The 20,891-nt window shown below is 41.5% G+C and overlaps 5 protein-coding genes across 7 annotated transcripts in view; all 5 read right to left on the bottom strand.

Annotated features, from left to right (window-relative positions):
* LOC101484959 (ankyrin repeat and IBR domain-containing protein 1) overlaps nt 1-367 on the bottom strand; it is a 28,178-nt gene extending 27,811 nt beyond the window's left edge. For 2 of the 3 annotated variants that reach the window (XM_076879624.1, XM_076879625.1), the window contains exon 1: nt 160-367. The gene's annotated coding sequence lies outside the window, so the exon portion shown is untranslated. The remainder of the gene's footprint in view (nt 1-159) is intronic. The other variant, XM_004548108.6, reaches the window with a different exon arrangement.
* Nucleotides 368-1,525: 1,158 nt separating this feature from the next.
* Nucleotides 1,526-4,078, bottom strand: LOC101485618 (receptor-transporting protein 3). Its single transcript, XM_004548109.3, has 3 exons — nt 3,943-4,078; nt 3,578-3,749; nt 1,526-3,099 (listed from the first exon to the last, which is right to left on the bottom strand). Exons 1-3 carry the CDS (start codon nt 4,016-4,018, stop codon nt 2,751-2,753), a joined length of 597 nt encoding a protein of 198 aa, XP_004548166.2. The 5' UTR covers nt 4,019-4,078; the 3' UTR covers nt 1,526-2,750.
* A 1,866-nt stretch (nt 4,079-5,944) lies between these two features.
* On the bottom strand, nt 5,945-8,552 carry LOC101485887 (receptor-transporting protein 4). The gene is made up of 4 exons (XM_024798308.2): nt 8,403-8,552; nt 8,199-8,214; nt 7,058-7,213; nt 5,945-6,577 (listed from the first exon to the last, which is right to left on the bottom strand). The coding sequence occupies exons 1-4, from the start codon at nt 8,416-8,418 to the stop codon at nt 6,217-6,219; spliced, it is 549 nt and encodes a 182-aa protein (XP_024654076.2). The 5' UTR covers nt 8,419-8,552; the 3' UTR covers nt 5,945-6,216.
* Nucleotides 8,553-8,865: 313 nt separating this feature from the next.
* LOC101486195 (receptor-transporting protein 4) lies at nt 8,866-10,150 on the bottom strand. The gene is made up of 3 exons (XM_004548111.5): nt 10,032-10,150; nt 9,739-9,910; nt 8,866-9,541 (listed from the first exon to the last, which is right to left on the bottom strand). Exons 1-3 carry the CDS (start codon nt 10,039-10,041, stop codon nt 9,187-9,189), a joined length of 537 nt encoding a protein of 178 aa, XP_004548168.2. The 5' UTR covers nt 10,042-10,150; the 3' UTR covers nt 8,866-9,186.
* A 3,288-nt stretch (nt 10,151-13,438) lies between these two features.
* Nucleotides 13,439-18,923, bottom strand: LOC101486485 (receptor-transporting protein 3). Its single transcript, XM_012918316.3, has 3 exons — nt 15,355-18,923; nt 14,864-15,035; nt 13,439-14,066 (listed from the first exon to the last, which is right to left on the bottom strand). Exons 1-3 carry the CDS (start codon nt 15,368-15,370, stop codon nt 13,724-13,726), a joined length of 531 nt encoding a protein of 176 aa, XP_012773770.1. The 5' UTR covers nt 15,371-18,923; the 3' UTR covers nt 13,439-13,723.
* Nucleotides 18,924-20,891: the final 1,968 nt, after the last annotated feature.

The following is a 20,891-nucleotide window of genomic DNA, read 5'->3' as shown; positions in this document are numbered from 1 at the left end:
TGGCGGCGCCGCTGGGAAGCGTTAACACCCAGTGCAGCTTACCTTTCTGCCGTTACCGACGCTAGCAAAGCGTCTATTTTCCTGTCTCAGGTTAACGTTAGCGAGATATGTTAGCCTCAACTACCTACAGCCGGGCAGCATCTCCGTCGCTCTACTTACACGGTCGTCTCACTTGGTCACTACTTCATTCGGAAACTTGCATACATCCAGGGACATTATCCTGTGGCTGTCATTCGCATCCCCGGCTGCGGTTCCGCTGGACCATCCTCTCTGCCACCGGACCCGGTGGGGACAATGATGCTGTTGCCGACAGCGGAGGGGCGAGACTGACTTCGTTCTCTGTGTTGTTGTTGCTGCCAAAGGGAAAAGCGTGTTGCGCATGCGCAGCACTACCTGTCACGCAGAGAGCTTTCACCGGATTGGTCGGCTATCTGCGCTCGCTGGTTGGTTGGTTAAGGTCAATATCAGTTAAGAAAATAATAATAATAATAATAATAATAATAATAATAATAATAATAATAATAATAATAATAATAATAATAATAATAATTTTAAAATGTAATTAAACTTTAAAAATCCGAGAAGAAAATTGAAAAAGAAAAAAGAGAAACAATAACAACATTTATGATGACGTATATGAAGGCATGAGAAATACTTTATTTGTCCCATATTTGGGAAATTCTTTTTGTTTTAGCAGTAACGAAAACAGGAGACCTAGCTGGAGGTGCCAGAGCTGGAAATCCTAAGCCCAAAAGAACATTCATGGGTGTAGTGAAAGAGGACGTGCGAAGGAGTGGTATGAAGGCAGATGATGCTACAGTGACCCCTACAGGAAGCAGCTGAAATGATGATGATCATCATCATCATCGTCATCATTTGTGTATGTTATTGGTTGCATGTAAATGCCTTTTATCTCTCTGATTTTGTTTATTGACCTACACCACAACTCCAAATGTCTTTTAGTCACTCAGTCTTTTGGTGTCACCAGCTCCAACAGTGCTCTACCAGCAGACCAACAAACTACACTGCATTCTCAGCAACTGAGTGAAAGCCAAGCGCCATCATTTTGCTGCACGTGAGTTTTGGATACAGCCTCTGCATTTGGCCTTCCAGTACAACCTGTAGATGTGAATGCCTAGGTATTGGACTGCTCCATCAAGTCAACATCTTGTCCCAGGACAGAAACGGGGAATATAGCCATCCTCTTTCAGAAGCAGATGATTACTTCCAGACCACCCCACAAAATCACCCACCAGTGCGCTGTACTAGTAAAAACAACTGAACTGTTATGTTATTTGCCACAAACACTTTGGGGTTAATTCCTTGTGTGAGTTTGACAAATTACCAGTGTGATATATATGAACATAAATGATCATAGGCCAGGAAAGCATTTTTATATCTTTGTCCCCTTACCCTGCAACCTGAGACAATGCACCACATTTTGATTGGCTCAACTTTACAAGTCATCACATGTGAGAAGTGCATCTAACCCTAGTAACACCTCAAAAAGGAACAGGAAATGCACAAGTGTATAAAGAGTTTAATATAAGAGCATAAAATGAAATCTCAACTTCAGTTTTGATATTGAGATATATGATCACACAGTCAAACCTTCAGCCTTTACAGGTTGTGCACATTTATCTATTTAGTTACAAAATGAATATCAAAGATTCCCCCAAAGATTTTGGTGGGATGTGATAACCACAGTTGCAATTTGGGAAATGAACAAGGCGCAACTTATTTATTTGCTTGTTTAATAAAACCTCTCCATAAACATCATTACTTCAGTGTGATACAATATAGAATTATATGCATAGATTGTAACACAAAGTGCAACTAACAAGAAAAAAAACTAGATCAAAGTACTGTTTGATGTACCCACTCTGTGTTTTTGAGCATGCAATGTAGGTACACATGCAGACATATAGTTTGCACACCTCTGTAATTAGTTTGTTATGTTGTGAGAATTTGGGGCCAATCAGAAATCTGCTTGTAAGTGTCTGAGTCATTCAGCAGTGAAACGGTATCACGGCATCGTTAAAACTCCTGTTTTAATATATCAGCATCACATGTTTCACGTTTTTCATGTGAAACCTTTGTCTGCTAAACATAACAAATACATGTGGTGAGAAAAAAAAGCATCAGATGAGTGGAATGATGACGCAAACCACCCATCCATACATCCATACATCTTCTTTCGCTTATCCGGGGCTGGGTGGCAGCAGCAGCCAAAGCAAGAAGCCCACCTCCTCCAGCTTATCCGGGGGAACACCAAGGCGTTCCCAGGCCAGCCGAGAGATATAATCTCTCCAGCGTGTCCTGGGTTTGCCCCCAGCCTCCTCCCTCCTGATAAACCAATTCAAGTAAAAGTACAGTAACTACAATTTTTGGATTATACCTCAAGACATCACACCAAACAAACCAAGAAAATAATCAGGACACACCTTCAGGTTGCACAAAGTCCAAAATAAACACACAACAGTGATGAAATCTTATTATTGCTAATGAAGGTTTTCATATTATTTATTATTATCAATAACTTAGATAATTATGAATAAACCAGCTCATTAAGGAAACTTTTGTGTGTAAACTAGAAAAGAAAGATCTCAAGAAAACAGCAAACAACCAGACTGCCACTCTCTTTACACCTCGCTGTTGCGCGCACACACACACACACACACACACACACACACACACACACACACACACACACACACACACACACACACACACACACACACACACACACACTACTTAACATTTTGATCATCCTGACAGCACAAGCCAAAACAACAGGCCTCACACAGGGTTTTTTCGTGGGGTTTGGACCTCCGTCTCGTAGCGCCTGAGTCACCTTCTTCATTCTTATCCTCCTGTCCATAGCAGTTCTTCCGGATTTCAGAAAACAATCTGAGCAGAGCCTCTTTCGCCTCTTCCTTGTAAAAACCAGGGAGATGAAAATTATCGTCTTGGCATCGCCGGCAGGCTTGTCCAAAAGGCCGCATGGTCACCGCCCCCTTACCGCCTCTCAGCCGATAACGGAACAAAAGCACCACACGCACCGAAGGCCAGATCCTCCTGCAGGATGCACACTGAAAACTGTGGGAGAAATTATGACTATAGACTCTGGTCAATGGTGATTTTTCAGGTTAGTAACTCTGTCTGTGTCCCATCAATGCTTTGAACTGATGTTTTTCAGTTTCAGATTGCCACGTCAGCGGAAAGCTTTAGTAATGATTCGCTGGGTCAATCATACCATGCGAATCGTCAGAGTCTTAATAAAGCAAGATAACTGTTCAATTATCGCTGTAACTAAACTGCAGAACCTGTTTTCCCCACAGAATAGCATTGTTTTAATACCGTCCACTGCTGCTCCCTGTCACACAATAACCTCGACAGGTGACCCACCTGCTCCCGTGAACATGAATAAGGTGGAGACGGAAAAAGCACAAAACAATCTTTCAATTTATACCCACTACCTGAAACATGATTGATGCCTTTTTCTTTCCAGCATAGTTTCTACTATTATTATTACATACAGTGTAAGGTAAATATGATTTCATTAAATTAAACATACTTTCCATAAGCGCAGTGGGAGAAGACCTTCCAGCCTCTCCTATTTTCCTTCTTGGATAATTTGTCTGTCTGTTTGTAGCTGAAGGTGAGCGACCATGGCTCTCCATAGTCCAGCGCATTATCCCCACAGAAGAGCTCCTCAAAGGTGTGTGTCCACAAGGAAGGAGCCCAAGCTGGACAAAGAGGAGAGGGAAGGACGTTAGGCTTATGCTATAGCCTACAGGCAAATCACTCTTATATTTGTCATTACAAGAACACAGGAAACGCTTTTAAACGCCTTGATCAAAACAAATATGCAATGCATTAATTACAAATCAATCACCCATATACGCGTTTAAAGAAACAAATAGTAGCCTGGTGTGTTACCTGTATATCTCGATGGTCTGATACATAAAGTCTGATATTTGGAGACCTTCTGGGAGACGAAATGAAACGTTGACATGAGACAGAGTTTGACTTGTGAATGCTGCTCTGCAGGCAGCCTCTGTTTATTTATGCGTGATGTGTGGAAAACGAAACTTAGAATTCACGTTCCGTCTAGCGACTTGTGCTGCTAGTGTGAGATAGTGCACATCTTGAACTCATACCAACTAAATACACGGCCAGTATTGCAGATACCAAACTTATAAAGGTTTATGTAGGGAGAGCAGTGTGATCGTGATCTATGAGATGAATCATCAGCGGTTTTCCAAATTCTGAACACATTTTAATGATCTCTAAATCACCGTAACTTTTACCTTCATACTATATGAGATTATTTCTTGAGTCTATGAAAGGGCTGTGACAGTGGGCTCTGTCTCTGTGCCGAGAGTCTGGGCCATGTCTGGGGGATTTCCTTCCTCCTCTCTGCATTTATTTTTGCTGCTTGTTCCGGGTGAAAAGTCTCTTTTTCGTGCTCTTTGTTAAAAGTCCGCTTGTTCATTGTAACTGTTTATACTACGTTACCCATGACGCACCTCGGTATCTGTACTTCGGTTGGGAACGTGTTCAGCGCAGTTCTGCACAGATGAGAGGTGTGTCGGAGGATAACGTATTTACTTGCATTCCTGTGTGAGTTAATACTGTGTGCGTGCTTACCATATGACCACACACACCCAGATACACACTCACACCCCCTTTACCTGCATGTGAATACTGTAATGCCTCCCTACCAACGCTGTACATCCTGTTGATGTCATCTGCCACCTCCTTAGTAAAGTTATTTGAACTACATCACTGTGGAGTACCATTCCTTCTGACCGAGGACGACTCAGTTGAAGCGTGATCGGCAATCAGTGCAAACATACATTACACTCTTTCATATCTTTATATAAGTTGGTGTTTTTGCCACGGTAGAGAATTTCCTTCCAACACCCATTATTGTTTGCAGTGTTTTAATCTACAGCTATAAACCAGCTCAACGCGTCACTATGGCTCTGCTCAGTGCCACTGAGTGACCGCAGGGCAACAACAACAGTAGGGAGTATGAGAGTGCGCCTGCATGAGAGGAGAGGGGTCTCCTCCGATGAATGGGAGCAATGTACTGAAATTAAAGAAGGGAAACAAACTAAAGTATCACTCCTATCACCTTAGTATCGATTCGATATCAGTGTTGTATCGATATTATATCAGGATATATTTACCCACAGCCACCAGCGATGATAAGGAACAGCTTGTGTTTTTTGTTTTATTTAATTTTTAATTTAATTTTTTTTTTCTTTACAATAGTCAACACCTATGAGTCGTAAAAGAACCCGATTATGCGCTGAACTGCATGCGTCCCTGCTGAAACCCAAAGATGTTTAGTAGCGAGAAATAAAAGTTTTAACAGTCTTTTTAAAAGCAACAGGAAATAAACAAGTGTCACACAAGATGATCAAGATAAACTGTAGCTTCCCTTTATTCTTATAAGGCATTCAGATGTGACAGGCCTCAAACCAACACCATGTTACATTCATGTAAAGCAGGAAAAAAACTAGATCAAATACTGTCTGATGCAGTCACTCCTTGTTTAAACATGTAGGTACACTGTTGCACACGTTTTTGAGGTACTTTGCATGCAGTTACTTTATCTGGGAGAATTTGCAAGACTGACTCTATAGCCTGCAGTTTAGTATGACTCCGGCTGTACCTTGATTTGCCATGCTGTTAGAATTTGGGAGCATTCATAAGCTTCCCCGACAGCTAAAACTGACCATTGTTACTTCTATGGCATGTACGTTTTAGTATAATACCAGCATTTCTGGTTTCATGTTTTTACTTGTATCTGGTATGACTATCAAATAAATGGGGTGGAAAAAAGATCTGATCTATAGATGAATGTGAAGTACAGCAATTTCTAGCACGTCTGCCACACAAAACAAATCCATAACAAACCAAACACCATAAACAAGACTTGATCAGACTTTATTAATAGCCACAAAATACAATGAACACACACAAAAGTGATATGATCATATACTGCACCATGAATGTGGATCGTACTCTTAAAACTGTTAACTTCAAGTGCAAAACAGATAGAGTATCCCAGGAACCAGTAAACAAGAAAAGAGTTTCTCTGAGCACTTTTAGCACACACACACACACACACACACACACACACACACACACACACACACACACACACACACACACACACACACACACACACACACACACACTCTAGTTAGCATCCTTGTCATCCACACAGCAATGGCCCACACGGCATGCCTGGCACAGGTGGTTTTTGTGGGGTTTGGTCTTCGCTTCAGACTCTGATGATGGTCTTCCATTGTCTTCAGCCTTCTCCTCATCCTCCTCATGGTAGCAGTTTTTCCGAATTTTGTAAAACTGCCTGAGGAGGGCTTGTTCCACCTCTTTCTTGTCAAAACCAGGGAGATTGAACTTGTCACCTCTACAGCGAAGACAGGCCTGACCAAAAGGACGCATAATCACTGTCCCTTGGCCCCCCAGCAGCCGGTACCGGAACACCAACCTCACCTGCACTGAATCCCAGGTCTTTTTGCAGGATACACACTGAAATCTGTGGAGAAATGATTACATGCTGTGAGGTACACATTTATTTTTGTGTACTTACATTTATAGCTTGCTTTTTCCACATGTAGTAACTGAGCCTCCCTATGAGTCTGTGGCTCAAACAGTATTGTGTGGTTCTCTGAGTCACCATAAAGAAATTACATTTAGCAGCAGAACCAGTTTTTTAATCACAGAATGACATTGTTTTGATTCTGTGTGCAACCTCCTCCCAGTCACACGATCATTTGTCAGAGAACCTGCACACTCATGTGATCAGAGAGAAGGTGGAGATGGAAAACTACAACTACACCCACAGTCTGAAACATGTTGCCTCCTTTTTTTCTTCTGGTTTTGCTATGCTGTTGCTATGGATTTATATATTTTTATATATTTTTAATATTTTTATGTTGTCTTGCTGTTGTTTCACATTTTCAGTAACTATTACTTTACATATGTTTACGTTTTTATTGTTTATAAGTTAACATACTTTCCGTTTGCTTGGTGAGTGGAGACCTTCCAGCCTTTCTTCCTCTCCTCATAAGTGATTTCATCTGTCTTGTTGTAGTTAACCTTAAGAGTCCACCGGTCTCCATAGTCCAGCTCACTGTCATCATCCAGCAGTTCATTGAAGGTGTCATACCACCAGTGTTGGGGAGTAACGGAATACATGTACCGCCGTTACGTATTTAGAATACAAAATATGAGTAACTGTATTCCGTTACAGTTACCGTTTAAAAAGGTGGTATTCAGAATACAGTTACTTTGTTGAAATAAATGGATTAGGCCTACACTGCGGTACTTTCCTGTTTCATTTTGTCGCGGGTCAGGACTGTTTGGGTTTTGTTTGACAGCTACGTTCTTTCGTTCCAGGCGGCAGCGTTACGGTTGCCATGGTTACAGGGCGACGCTCTCTCTCTCTCTGCGACTGTGTGTTTCCTGGGTGAGAGAGCGCCTTTTCGTTGTTGTGCTAAGCTAACAGGCAGAATGCTACAAGCATAGCTCTAAAGAATGTAGCATCATGGGCAGTGTAGTCCATGTTGCAGGGAGAATGCACTGCCATACACGTTATGTGTCTGTGAGCGCGAGGAGGGAGAAAAAGGCGAGTGGAAAGGTACGAGTTGCCGTCGAGGAAAAACGGGAGCTGGAAGCATGTAAATATAATAATAACCACTGCAGCCAAGAAGAGTGCCTGACGAGCCCAGTTGTAAGTAAGCTATTAAGACTCGACTGTACACCGTGTTCGTGTTTTCCTCCGAAAACAATAAGTTCCGTTGGAGCAGTCTTTCAACGCCTCTCTCTGTCTCTCGCAAGAAAAATTGACCCACACAACAAAGTAAAGCTATTTTTCGGCTATGAGCCGACAGGGACCCCGCCGTATTAGTCAGAGGTCCCTTTACTACAGTTCGGAGTCGCGGACCTTCAGTAATAGTAATAAATCACACAGCAATAGTACATTCACGTTGTTGTAAAAAGCACGATAATATATTAAGTAATCCAAAGTATTCAGAATACGTTACTCTCATTGAGTAACGTAACGGAATAAGTTACAGAATACATTTTGGGGCATGTATTCTGTATTCTGTAACGGAATACATTTTAAAAGTAACCTTCCCAACACTGCATACCACAAAGAAGGAGTCCATTCTGGACAGGAGAGGGAAATAAGTTAGGCTGATGATCTCAGTGAATCATACACTTTTACAGAGATCAGTGTTATTTAATGTTGTGTAAAAGCAGAAGAAATTGTGTGGTGTGATGTGCAAGTGATGCACACCTAATCAAAAGAAACGTTTCACTGCCGCAAAATAAAAAAAATACATTTAAAAAGTTACCTGTCGATGTGGCCATATTTCTCGATGTTTTGTTCTGTAAACCGAAGAACTTCTGGCTGATGCGATAAGTCACTGATGCTTATCAAGTCGCGAATGTTGCTCTGCTGCACGAAGCGTCTCTATTTACATCCTGAGAGCAGCTGTGCGTTTGGAAAACGAAACTTAACATCGCTTTCATTTTCCATGCAGCCATGTCCGACCTAAACAAGCCGGTTACAAAAGAGCATGCTGTTATTAAACTGGCTACAAGGCACATTTCATTATTTTAAAGATTAATTTTGGTGAGTGTGTGCTTTTCATGTTTAATCATGTGTACTAGTAGTCACTTATAAATCATGTGTAGTTTCAACGTTAACCACATTTGAACTTCATCTACAGTGTAGATGAGTGCGTCATGTAAAAGTGCAGTAATTTCTGCCTCACAAAACAAATCCAGAAAGTAATAAAATCCATAAAAGAAGACTTAATCAGACTTAAGACTTTATTATTAGCCACAAATACAATGAAAATCACACAAAAGTAATAGAATCACATACAGTACAATTAATGTGTATCCTATAAAGACTGGTAACTTTAAAATATGAAGGAAAGGTTTGTGTGCAAAATGCATTAAAAAATACCAAAAGAACACCCCCCCCCCCCCCCCCCCCACACACACACACACACAAACACACACATTAGTCATCATCTTACGCGCGCGCGCGCGCGCGCACACACACACACACACACACACACACACACACACACACACACACACACACACACACACACACACACACACACATTAATCATCATCTTCATCATCCACACAGCAAATGCCCATGCGGCATGCCTGGCACAGGTTCTTCTCGTGGGGTTTGGTCCTCGCTTCAGACTCTGATGATGATCTCCCACTATCTTCATCATCATCTTCCTCGCGGTAGCAGTTTTTCCGAATTTTGTAAAACTGCCTGAGGAGGGCTTGTTCCACCTCTTTTTCCGCGAAACCAGGGAGATTGAATTTGTTGCCTCTGCATCGAATACAGGCCTGACCAAAAGGACGCATGATCACCGTCCCCTGGCCCCTCAGCAGCCGGTACCGGAACACCAACACTACCCGCGCTGAAGCCCAGGTTCTTGTGCAGGATGCACACTCAAAACTGTGGAGAAACGATTAGACTGTGTTAGGTCCAAATATATTTTACGCGCTTGCATCTATATCTTGCTCTTTCCACTTGAATAGCTACGACTCTGGTTGAAATAATACTGTGAGCGCCACATAAAGCGAACAAACACTCATGTATTCATATGACCTGCATATTTGAAAGTTTATAAATGTAGGACGTGCGGCACATACTTTCCACGGGCGCAATATGTGGAGACCTTCCAGCCTCTCCTCCTCTCCTCCTCGGTGACTCTGTCTGTCTGATTGTAGTTGAAGTTGAGAGTCCACCGGTCTCCATAGTCCAGCTCATTGTCCTCATTCAGCAGTTCGTTAAATGTGTCCAACCATAAAGAAGCGGTCCATTCTGGACAAGAGAAGACGATAAGTTAAGCTGATGCTGTCACAAAGCAAAGCGGTCTGTTTTACAGTACACCAAAGATCCAAACAACCAGCACAGGTGCAAATTCTAAGCTAAACCATGTTACCTGTGTCCATGTTGATCGATTGTCTGTTAACTGAAGAGCTTCCAGCTGATGCGATGAGTCGCTGATGTTGTTCGAGTGGTGAATGTGGCTCTGCTGCTGGAGCGTCTCTGTTTATATCCTGAGAGCAGCTGTGCGTTTGGAAAACGAAACTTAACATCGCTTTCATTTTCCATGCAGCCATGTCCGACCTAAACAAGCCGGTTACAACACAGTGTGCTCTTATTTAACTGGTACATTTAATTATTTTGTAGATTTTTGGTGGCTGTGGGTGAAAACTGAATTGGCTAAGAGGGTATCAGTGTATGATCGCCGCCTAACATTACGGGCAAAAGTCAGTCGGTCACCTTCGTGCTTTAGTCAAGAACAGTCAAGAACTACACAACCTCATTTGCTTTTCATGTCTAATCATGTGTACTAATCACTTATAAATCATGTGTAGTTTCAACGTTAACCACATTTGAACTTCATCTAAAATGTAGATGAGTGCGATAAACAGATAAACTGAGATTATTCATGTAAAAGTGCAGTAATTTCTGTCTCACAAAACAAATCCAGAAAGTAATAAAAGCCATAAAAGAAGACTTGATCAGACTTAAGACTTTATTAGTAGCCACAAATCAAATACAAAGAAAACCACAAAAGTAATAGAATCACATACGGTACAATTAATGTGTATCATAAAAAGACTGGTAACTTTAAAATATGAAGGAAAGGCTTGTGTGCAAAATACATTAAAAAATCCCAAAAGAACCCCCCCCCCCCCCCCCCCCCCCCTTCTATTACGCATGTGAGTGCGTGTGTAAAAGCAGCAGGATATATATTGTAGCGGGTCAGGGCTGTTCGGGGTTCTGTTTGTACAGTTATGTTTTGTTTGTGTTGCCATAGTGACGGGTGACGCCTTCTCGCTGCGACGGTGTGCCCTTCCGGGGTCAGAGGGCGCCCTGTGTGTTGTTGTTGTTGCTGTGCTGTTGCCGCGCTGAGCAGTTAGCTAGCGGCAGTGTTCTTCTGCAGATGTCAATAAACGGCTGTGCTCCCTGGCTAGCTCACGGGAAGCAAAAAGACTGGTAACGTTAAAATATGAAGGAAAGGTTTGTGTGCAAAATGCATTAAAAAATCCCAAAAGAACCCCCCCCCCCCCCACACACACACACACAAACACACACATTAGTCATCATTCTCATCATCCACACAGCAAATGCCCATGCGGCATGCCTGGTTCTTCTCGTGGGGTTTGGTCCTCGTTTCAGGCTCTGATGATGACCTCCCACTGTCACCCTCCTGGTGGTAGCAGTTTTTGTAAAACTGCCCGAGGAGGGCAGTTCCACCTTCTCAGGTGTGTGTTTGGAAAGCGAAACTTAACATTGCTTTCCTTTTCCATGCAGTCTCCACTATTGCATCATTTACTTGGACTTTTTCCTCTCGATTCAGTGTAGTTTCAGTTCATTTCCAGAGTGTTTGCTCTTTTCAGTTTAGTTTTTATTGTTTGCAAATGTTTCAGTTTTAGTTTTTATCGTTCATGCACGGAGGACATATGTCAGAGGCAAGAACATCTGTACAGGTACAACAATAAAAACAAGCAGCCACTCTTAGTCCTGTAGACAACCATAGTCTCAATAAATGCCTCACCAGGCAAGTTTTTATTATTAATATTACTCATTTATTTACGTCCATCCATCCATCCATTCGCTACCGCTTATCCTTTTCAGGGTCGCGGGGGGTGCTGGAGCCAATCCCAGCTGTCATAGGGCGAGAGGCGGGGTACACCCTGGACAGGTCGCCAGTCTGTCGCAGGGCTAACACACACTCATTTATTTACGTATTCTTTTATTTCAATAAACTAACAGATACTGAAACTCAGGATATTTCATGTTCCTATTCTGGGCTTCTCTGCTCGGGCTGCTGCCCCTGCAACCCGGCGGAAGTCTCAGCTGACTGCAGGTTGATCAGTGGTTGTTAATCAACGGTTATGAGAATTTGCATAATTATGATGAAGGAACTGACCTCACAGCCCTTTGTTCCTTCAGTGGGCTGGTTTCAGTCATTGTGCAAATGTACTGTTTATAAGGTTGGGGAAACCTGCAGTCAGCTGAGACTGAATAAGTCACTTGGATGAGTGACGAAGCGTTTCTCCCACTGAAAACGCTACGTCCAGATGAACAGAATCAACTTCTGGACAGATAGGATAAACTGAATCAAATGATAGTGCACTATCACTGCTGCTCATATCAGGAAGTGCATCCAGTGCAAAACCTGTGCCAGGTCAAAAGATGCAGATATGGGAAATAAAGGAGCTCCTGCAGGAGTCAGGAGAGTGTCCTGAAGTGTTACTTATTACCTGACATAAACAACTAAATATGAAGTTGAGTTTTCTCATGTGTTCTTGATTCTCCTGTGACTTTCCTCTGCGCTGTGGCATTCTTATCTGAAAGCACTTCACACCCGTGGGGAATTTTCTCCTGTGTATTTTGTAAAAACACCCCGGAGCACAGTCACCTTCAGCAAAACTGCTGCATGTCTGTCCTGATAAGCTCTGTGATAACTATAATCTTTGGCTCATTCCTGAATGTTTGGATGAAGAAGAAAGCTTATCAAACTTTTCTAATTGTTTTTACCCAGTTTTAGAGCTTCGCAGGTGATTTTTACTGTTGTCTATTAATTTCTAGTAAATTAAGGGGAAATAATATATATTTAGTGTTATGTCTGTATTAATGATGCTTTGGATGCATTTTATACTTGTGCCTCTGTGTTCTGTGGTTACACAATATTTGTGCAAAAAATAATGAATGAAAATAATTGAAATGTTTGTAAATTATTCTTTGAAAGTGAAAATATGCTCTAAACTTTCGCTGTTAAATATTTTTCGCTGCTCTCCCTTTTTGACTTTACACGGTAACAACAATAGAAAATGAAAATAAATGAAAACAATGGGAGGTGCTCAGAATAGGAAGCCTGAAGTCATTGAACCAGTATTCGTGCACACGTATGTCAGTTTAGTAGTTCAGGCTTTAACATTACTGTGGACTCGAGCTTCCTGTGGTGTTTTATATTTTTATGTGTAGTTGAAGTTTATTATCACGTTCCCATAAAAAAAAAAAAAAATCAAGGCCAGCAGTTTTGTAGCTCAGCTCAACATAATGACAGTGCTGGATTTTTCCATATTTGACTCAGGTTACTCTAAATTTGTGTTACGTGCAAATAAATCCTTCCTGAACCAAATCTCGCCTCTCGTCAGACATCCTGAAACATCTGCAGGAACTTTTTTTGGGCAGTTCTTTTGAAGGATGATCTAAATTAATTTCAGCTTCTATAAAATCCCATCCCATAAATCCCATTTATTCTCATGTCTATTACAGTAAAAGATCAATTCAAGAAAAATAAAAAAAATAGATCGGAGAAACCCAACTTGATCACAATTTCACAAAATTTTATTACTTAATTAGTACGAATACAATACAATAAAAAAATATAGAAAATTTATCATATCTGGTGATTGGTCCTGTTTTTTTGTTGTTGTTTTTTTACCACACCAAGAACCTTCATAACAGTAAAGAGCCTTTAAACTTCAAATTGCTGAAGAAAATTTCATGTGCAAACTGGAAAAGGAGGCTGTCATGGCACTCACACTTTGATAGACACACACACGCGCACACACACACACACACACACACACACAAACACGCATGCACACACTTCTAGCTGTCATCCTGACAGCAAATGCCCATACAGCATGCCTCACACAGGGTGTCCTCGTGGGGTCTGGTCCGCACTACGGTGGACTCTGTGGATGACACATCGTCGTCATCATCATCATCCTCGCCGTAGCAGTTCTTCCTGATTTTGGCAAACACCCTCAGCAGAGCATGTTCCACCTCATTCTCGGAAAATCCACCAAGCTCAAAACCATCTTGGCACCGACGACAGGCCTGACCGAAGGGCCGCATGATCACTGTCCCGCGGCCCCTCTGAAGCCGGTACCGGAACAACACCACCACTCGTGCTGAGGGCCAGGTCTTTCTGCAGGACGCACACTGAAATCTGTGGAGAAGGGATTAGATACAGAGCACAGAGTTATTTTCAGCCTAGTAGTTATCGCTAACCTTGCTATCTCAGTGCAGGCGTTCACTTTTCCCATATCGCAGCTGCTTTATCATATTGCTCTTCTAAACCGTATAACTTTCTAGCCAGATGACTTTATAGGGGAGGGTGGATGGGGCCAGTATGGTTGAGGTTGGATGGAAGGATGATGACAAATCACCACAGGCCAAATCAGTCCTTTTTCCCCTTCTTTCTCACGCTTATCATTTGCTTATTGAGGTGTGACTGCCACGTAGAGATAAACCACGAGGAATAAGAAATGATAAGACTTTTTGTGCAATCCTCAGTTCTGTTTCTAGAAAATGAACTGCTTCTTTCCTCCCTTGTTCCTCATTAATTAAATGAACGTTGTGCTTCCTTTGAGTGGAAAACAGACTAGGAGACACACAAGGCTTTAGTGGGCAGTCTGGCACCTCGTGGGTCCAACTTTCTTTCTGATTTTAGGTTAGAAGAAGAAACTCGCTCAGGTAACTTATTTAACCAGGTGGCAGAACAAGTTTCTCTCCATTTGAGTAGACTGCTTTGTGAGACAGCTGTCACACAGACATGTCATCAGATCAGCTGTTTGCTCATGTGGACAGGAATGGGTGGAGACTGCGTAACCATAGCAAGGAAATATTTGTATCTATGTCTCCTTTGCAGCATATGTATTAATATTTTCAGTGACTGTTACCTCACACAGGCTCTATTTGAAGGAAATTAACGCAAGAAATGTTGAGAGTATTCAGGGAACGTACTTTCCACGGGCACAGTGGGCATAAACCTTCCAGCCTCTTTTCCTCTCGTCCTTGGTGACTGTGTCTGTCTGGCTGTAGCTAAAGTTGAGAGTCCACTGGTCTTCATAATCAAGCTGATTGTCCTCATACAGCAGGTCATTAAAGACGTCTAACCATAAAGCAGGAATCCATTCTGCACAAAGGAGTAAAAAAAAGAAAAACTAAGAACACAAAAACAAACTAAACTACACAACATCACTGTCATTTGGATAGAAAAAAGCAAAAATTAAGAAAAAAGAGCAGACAGTGAAAAATAAATGTAAAAAAAATCATCAAGCTCATCAAAAAGCTGTTTTCCCCTCCTCGGTTTTAAATTAAGAAGTTTAACGCTGCTACTTAAATGCTGACGCAGCAGCCATGGTGATCAAAACAAACACTGCAAGAAATTAAAAAAAAAATTTTTTTTCCACCTCATATTAATAAAATACTCAATGAAATAAATGATGTCTTACCTGTGGATCTGCCCATGCTGCTCGGCTGTGGATTAACTCTGTCCGCTGAGGTGAAACGTCGACGTGAAATAATCAGCGTTTGATTCGTGAATGTTGACCTGCAGGCAGCTTCTGTATATATGCTCTAATATTAGCTTTGGGGTGGAATCGAAACTTAACATCAGTTTCATTTTCCCTTCAGTCTGTGCGAAAATATGACGCAGAGCTCGCGAAACATCAACAACATAAACAAAGTGTTTGCGCCACAGTTTGATCCCAGTTTTCCTGACGTTTGAATATGCGTGCCCTATTTTAGAAGTGGATTTTATGAATAATCTACAGCACTGAATCATGCACAGAGTCGTCAAAACATTAAAAAAGGGCAGCACAATAATGTGAGACTCGGTTAAAAACATGATTTCATTTATAGCAATATCAGTGAAAGTGTAACAATAAACCTCAGAATTACAAGATGGGAGTTAACAACAGTTTATTTATTTATCATTTTCCACAATTGATCAATTATTTTACCCTCTTCAAGAGCTCCTTTTGTATTTTTTAATCTTATTGCTATCAAGTCTAAGGAAAAACACGTTTAGTCGCCTTCGTCAGTGGATTGCGTTTATTATTCGAGGTTTTTGTTACATTTTGAAGAGATTTGCAAACTATTTTAAACTTCCGCTAAGGACACTTTCAAGTTCCGCCCAGTAGAGGGCAGTATAACACAGATAGCTAACACCATGCTCCACTGCTGATGATCCTCTGGAGCTCAGTGGAAACAAGGCTTTAAGGACTCTGGACTCCTGTCATAAGATGGTTTCTTCTAAGCAGGATCAGCTTTCCATTACGATACGTAAGTGTGGTTACATATAACATATTTAGTATGGCTGGAAAGCTGGGGAGAGGAACCACATAAGGTCGTACTGATGACTCTAAATGACCCCCACAAAAGTCACCTGCTAAAAACATCCACAGATATTTTCTGTCTTCAGTGATCAGGGTACATTTCTCTAAATTCAGTCATAGGTCGAACTGTCTCGTCAGCCTGTTTTGTGGCAGATAGCCATCATTACATCGCTGCATGTTTACACCTTTAACATTCTTAGTCACCTGCTGATCTGCAGTTTCATCCTGCAGCCCACATATGACACTTTGGCAGAGTTCAAGTCAGAGTTATTAGTACAAACAGAACCTCTTGAGATTTGCAGTCGTGGTCAGAAGTTTGTATCCACTCATTAGTGACTTAAATCTTAATGTGATCTTGAGCTTTTGATAAATTCTTTGAACTGTTCTTTTTCCAGGGTCGAATGACTGTATATCACATATCTTTAATAATAATTGAGTGCACAAGTATTAATTTATTTTGGATTTTCTCTAATCCCCACAGGATCAAAATTATATATACACTCACTTTGGTCTTTTAGTAAGTGGTGCTGAAGGCTCTATAGTGTACTTTAATTTAAAATAGCCAAGAGCTGTAAACATCACATGACTGACTACAACTGGCAGTTTCTCTTTGCAATCATAAAAAGGATTTGCGTAACTGCACTCACTGGATTGACTGATACTCAGAAGAACAGGAAAGTTCAAGATCCATTTCCAAACAAGTACTGACTCCAAGATCATCAGTTCATACATTTGCAAGTACAAGTTTATTCAGATATGTCGCTACTTTGCCAAGGTCTCTGGGAAGACCCAATCTGTCACCCTCAGTGACAGGAAATTGGTTTGGAAAAAAAGCTATTGTGCCAAGATTGACCATGAAGGAGAGGCCACGTGCCTGTCAAGCATGGTGGTGGTAGCATCATGCTGCAGGGCTGTTTTATTGCTAGTGGTACAGGTACAGTGCACAAAGTGGATGCACTTCTTCAGCTTCTTTTCAAATCTAAGGTAGGTGTTGGGTGTACCAACAAAACTGGTTTTGGATTGGATAAAGCAGATTAACCTTAAGCTTTTGGCTTTTCAAAACACCAACCTCAACCCTCCTGAAAATTTGTGGACTAGGCTAAACAGCATGTACGTGCCAGTAAACCAACCAATCTAAATGAACCCTCCTGCAAAGAAGAGAAGTCAAATATCAAGCCAGAATAGAACCAGAAGCTTGTTGTTGAAGTGCAACTTTCAAAGGTGCAGAGAAATGACAAAATATTAGTGGGGCTGTATGTATGGATACTTCTGACTCTGTATGGATTAGAGAAAATCCAAAAAAAAATTCAAACTTGTGCACCCAATTCTTGTCTTTTAAAGTTATTAATATTGTTCGTGGTACAATCTTTCCACTTTGGAAAAAGAACAGCTCAAAGAAATTATTAAAAGCCCTAAAATTACCATGGCATTCAAGTTCAAGGTGAGTGTCTCTAAACTTCTGACCACAACTGTGAATCTGAAGCACGTTTCATGTCTAATAAGGTTCATCCAAAACCACATTATAAAGGTCTGAACTTCACTTAGGAGTTAGCAGTGATCCGTGAGGTCCTGGAACAAATCTGTCTTGTCTGGTGACATTCATGTCCAAAGGTGGACCAAGCCCTCTAAAATATGTCATTTTACCTGATATAAAACTATATTTAAACCCCCCCCAAAAAAATAGTTGTTAAAGGGAAGGCCTCGGGTGTTCTTGTTTTCCTTTCCTTTTTGATTGACTGAGCAGCAGCAGGTCACAGCAGGCTTTCAGTCGAAAGGCATCCAGCTTTGATAAATCAGCCCCTTGTTTGCTCAGACTTTGTGTCCGTCTGTCTGTGAAGTTATGCACATTGTTTCATAAATAATCATTACCATCACGTGTGACAGGTGGTAATAATAGCGTTAAAACGACAACACCTGCCCAAAGTATGTAGTGGCGCTGGTCTGTCATTTCTCTGCATCGCACCAGGAACACATACTTACTGTAAATGAAAACGCTGCACTCTCATTGGGGACTTTCCTTCTACCTGAGCTGTTTATAGTTCATAACAAGGGCCCGCCCAGTACTAAAAATGAACAGAGTCTCCTTGGAAGGCTTTAGGCGTCAGGCTTCAGGCTCTGGATGAAGCAGAAACGCACACAGTCACACGCCAGTTTGTCAAGCTCATTAAATTAATTTTAGATCCAATTAGCAGGGATTATGCAGGTGTCATCTTTTGGAACAACATAAAAAATATAATCAGGTCATTAAACACTCAGATGTACCAATATTTATCAATATTTATCATCAGACCCTGGGTAGTAATGGTGAATGCAGTGTTGTATTGTTAGCATTAGACTCCACGTTTACTCAAACTCCACAGAAACACAGCTCCCCCCCACACAGCCACCTACAGTACAGTGTACTGTACAGCGTTGGGCACCTTTCCTCTCGGCACAGTGGTGTAAAGATGACCTCAAAGCCTCTGGCTCCAGGGAGTCACCTTATACTCCGGTGTGACATTACATCGTGAGAAAAGCATGCTGGGAAAGCTCACAGAGAGCAGTGTGGAGACAGACAAAGAAGGGCACACTCAAAGAGCAACCTCCTCTTATTGTTGCTCCTAGAAAATGGTGATTAAGTCTGCACTGGAAGCTGCAGCAGACATGGACACACGCGGTGATAAGACATGAAGTCAGATACAGATACTCCAGATTTTGACTCATATCACTCTGTTCTGCACTCTGAGACTAAAGGAAAAAATGTGACTATGAAACGGTCACAAAGAGAAAAATGCCATGGTTTATTAGGGTCTCCTAGCAACACAACAGTACAGCCTTCATGTTTGTTTGACTGATCACATGACGTGAACTTTGCGGTGGTTTTGGGGCTTGTGGTGCTTTTGAATTGCTTCGTATTATACACGCAAGCACAGCACCATGAACATAAATGGGATGGACAAAAATGAGAAACGCCTCCTATAATATAAACAAAACTCTGACATTTCTTTACCTTTTGCTCCCAGGAGGGCCAGCCAGTCGTGAGCAATGGTTCTCTGTGCTTTGTGAAGGTTTTTCAAAGTTTTTCCTTGGACATTGGCTGCCTTTTCTCTTATTTTCAGTCCAGTCCTTGTAACTGGCCATTTTCAGAGAGTCTTGTTTGTGTTTTTACTTATTATATTTCTTAAAACCGACGTATGAATCAGCATCGGCGTAAAAAGGCATCCCTAACTCAAGGGATGAACCTGTGTTGTGTTTACACTTAACGGAGAATCAAGGAATCAATTCTACATTTTCTTTAGACATTTTATTTGGAGAGGTATTCTCAAAAACTAATTAACGGAAAAAAAGTTTATCTGGCAAATATTGACTTTCAAGATCCTTCAATAAGTCGCTGCACCTATTTTTCATTTTCCTGGCAAAGCATAAAGAAATGAGGAGTGTCTCAAAACTTTTGCTCTATCTATCTATCTATCTATCTATCTATCTATCTATCTATCTATCTATCTATCTATCTATCTATCTATCTATCTATCTATCTATCTATCTATCTATCTATCTATCTATCTATCTATAAAAAAAAAAGGTCACAGGATTTCTTCATCTTCATCTAATTCTACTGTCAATTTTGAAGAAGCCTTGTCAATAAAGGTTTTTTGAATTCAAATATACCTGACACAGCCTACTAAGCCAGCCCTGCTAAGGTGCAAGCTTGGATTTAGCTCCTGTCTGGACCTGCATACCTGTTCCAAGCCGGCTGGGTGACTCAAGAGAGGGAGGAGATCAGGGGGGAAGAGAGGGGTTGAGCAAGGAAGAGAGAGTGTGTAAAAAAGAGAGAGGGAGCGAGAAAGCGAGAGAGAGGTTGGGTGTGGTGAGATGCCTTGAGCACATTCCTGGCAGCTGCCGCGCCCTGTGTTTCAGCGTCTTTGTACCTGCTAGTGTTTGTTATCAGAAGCCGATCATACTTTCTCTCATGGCCCTCACTTTGATTTCACAAACATGCATATAGTATGGTTTCCCTTGTCTGCACTCACACAGCTGTATGCTGTATGCACTTCTTAAGTGCATTGTGCTTAAAGCGCGAGCTCAGGAATATGGCCACTGCAGTGTATGTGAGTACATGAGTACTTTACAGATTAGGACATGGATGAACAGGCAGACACTCAAACAGGAGACACACCCTCGGGAACAGGACTGAACATAAGCCATAACTCTGTGTGTAGGTGTGTGTGTGTGTGCGTGTGCGTGTGTGTGTGTGTGTGTGTGTGTGTGTGTGTGCGCGCGCTATCAGGGGCCTATCAAAGAAGGTGTGTTCTTTATGATAGATGATAGATGATTTAGGACAAAGGACAGCCAAAGTGCGCACCAACACACACACACACATTTCTACCTGCACAGCACTTTGTTTAATGTTATCACTACCGGTGCATTCGAGTACAGGTGGAGAGCCCAGAGAGAGTGAAAAGGCAAACAAAAACAGACAAAAGAAAAGTTAAACTGATAAAAGACTGAAACTGAATGCATTTACTTTATATCAGGAGGAAACACATCACAATAATAATTCATGTTTTCAAGTTTCAGAAAAATCCAAATCCAACCTCATCTCCAGATGATGGTTGGCAGAAATGACCCTGGATCCGTGTGGGATTTGAGGGGTACAAACTGTTGGTAGTGCC

This window comes from Maylandia zebra, linkage group LG22, assembly GCF_041146795.1.
Source record: "Maylandia zebra isolate NMK-2024a linkage group LG22, Mzebra_GT3a, whole genome shotgun sequence".
Taxonomy (NCBI): domain Eukaryota; kingdom Metazoa; phylum Chordata; class Actinopteri; order Cichliformes; family Cichlidae; genus Maylandia; species Maylandia zebra.
The sequence above is the reverse complement of the archived record's forward strand: the minus strand, read 5'-3'. Positions and strand labels throughout refer to the sequence as shown.

Coding starts and splice junctions, on each gene's coding strand:
- LOC101485887 (XM_024798308.2), bottom strand. Junction 6,578..7,057: donor ACTCACCAAGCAAACGGAAA/GTATGTTAACTT, acceptor ATTTCTCCACAG/ATTTCAGTGTGTATCCTGCA.
- LOC101486195 (XM_004548111.5), bottom strand. Junction 9,542..9,738: donor ACATATTGCGCCCGTGGAAA/GTATGTGCCGCA, acceptor GTTTCTCCACAG/TTTTGAGTGTGCATCCTGCA.
- LOC101485618 (XM_004548109.3), bottom strand. CDS start 4,018: ATGTCAACGTTTCATTTCGTCTCCCAGAAGGTCTCCAAATATCAGACT. Junction 3,750..3,942: donor CAGACCATCGAGATATACAG/GTAACACACCAG, acceptor CTCTTTGTCCAG/CTTGGGCTCCTTCCTTGTGG. Junction 3,100..3,577: donor TCCCACTGCGCTTATGGAAA/GTATGTTTAATT, acceptor TTTCTCCCACAG/TTTTCAGTGTGCATCCTGCA.
- LOC101486485 (XM_012918316.3), bottom strand. Junction 14,067..14,863: donor GCCCACTGTGCCCGTGGAAA/GTACGTTCCCTG, acceptor CCTTCTCCACAG/ATTTCAGTGTGCGTCCTGCA.